General features: G+C 55.7%; 1 protein-coding gene across 1 annotated transcript; it reads left to right on the top strand.

The window, feature by feature from the left end:
• Positions 1 to 52: 52 nt before the first annotated feature.
• PPTG_23300 (hypothetical protein) lies at positions 53 to 548 on the top strand (the record flags this gene model as incomplete). Its single annotated transcript, XM_008909705.1, has 2 exons — positions 53 to 325; positions 369 to 548. 2 exons carry the CDS (start codon positions 53 to 55, stop codon positions 546 to 548), a joined length of 453 nt encoding a protein of 150 aa, XP_008907953.1.
• Positions 549 to 872: the final 324 nt, after the last annotated feature.

Here is an 872-nt window from a genome sequence, read left to right on the forward strand (position 1 = left end):
TCTTTCTCCCAAGATCGCGGTTTGTGATGGTGCCTACAAGATCATCGTCGAGATGGCCGACGGCGCGTCATTCGACCGGAAATGCCGCGTAGTGCGAAGACTTTTCACACATCTCGAGGGTCCAGAACGCGAAAGTCTGGGTGGAGTTCGTCTCCCAGCGGATCCGACTCGAGTGGTGATCGTCGCCATCAGCGTCGGAGACGCTCATCCAAGAGATCGTCGCGGTGACCGCTCTCCGTCGAGGCGTTCCAGCCGATCCAAAAATTCGCACAGGTCCAGCCGGTCCGGAAGGGCGAGTGCCGATTCAGGAATGTCGGAGATGGCGGTAAGTACACACCACCAGGTCCAACAACTCGAGGCTACCCTAGGCAGACTCGGCGAGAAGATCTCGACCAGGGACTCTGAATGCGGAAACCCAGCGAGAGGTAGACGAAGCTAGACGCGAGGATCGTGAATCCGAGAGGCGTGCTCAAGAAGCAGAGCGACGCTTTTACGAGATGTCGCTCCAGAGTGCCTGGAGGCTCAGCGGTCGGACATGGCAGCCATGATCCAGGCAGCGGTTCTCCAAGCGGCAAGTGCTGAACGGGAACGTGTAGAATCAGCCACCGCTAAGCAGTTGAAGCGGCGGTTGGTAGATACTAGCCTCGAGTAGAAGAGGCTCAGCGAGACTTGGAGGAAGCCGCGAAACGTTTGGAAACGTCGGAACGCGGGCGTGAACAGGAATGAGAGGCGGCGAAGAATATGCAACAGTTCCAGGCCTGTCATATACGCTACCTTCGAGCAACCTCGGCGCAAGTTTAACCCAGCCTTTAATGGGCCCAACTCCAATTACATAAGTAGGTAGATATATATTTAGTAATTACATAAGTAGG

Source organism: Phytophthora parasitica (assembly GCF_000247585.1).
Source record: "Phytophthora parasitica INRA-310 unplaced genomic scaffold supercont2.35, whole genome shotgun sequence".
In the NCBI taxonomy this organism is placed as follows: domain Eukaryota; phylum Oomycota; class Peronosporomycetes; order Peronosporales; family Peronosporaceae; genus Phytophthora; species Phytophthora nicotianae.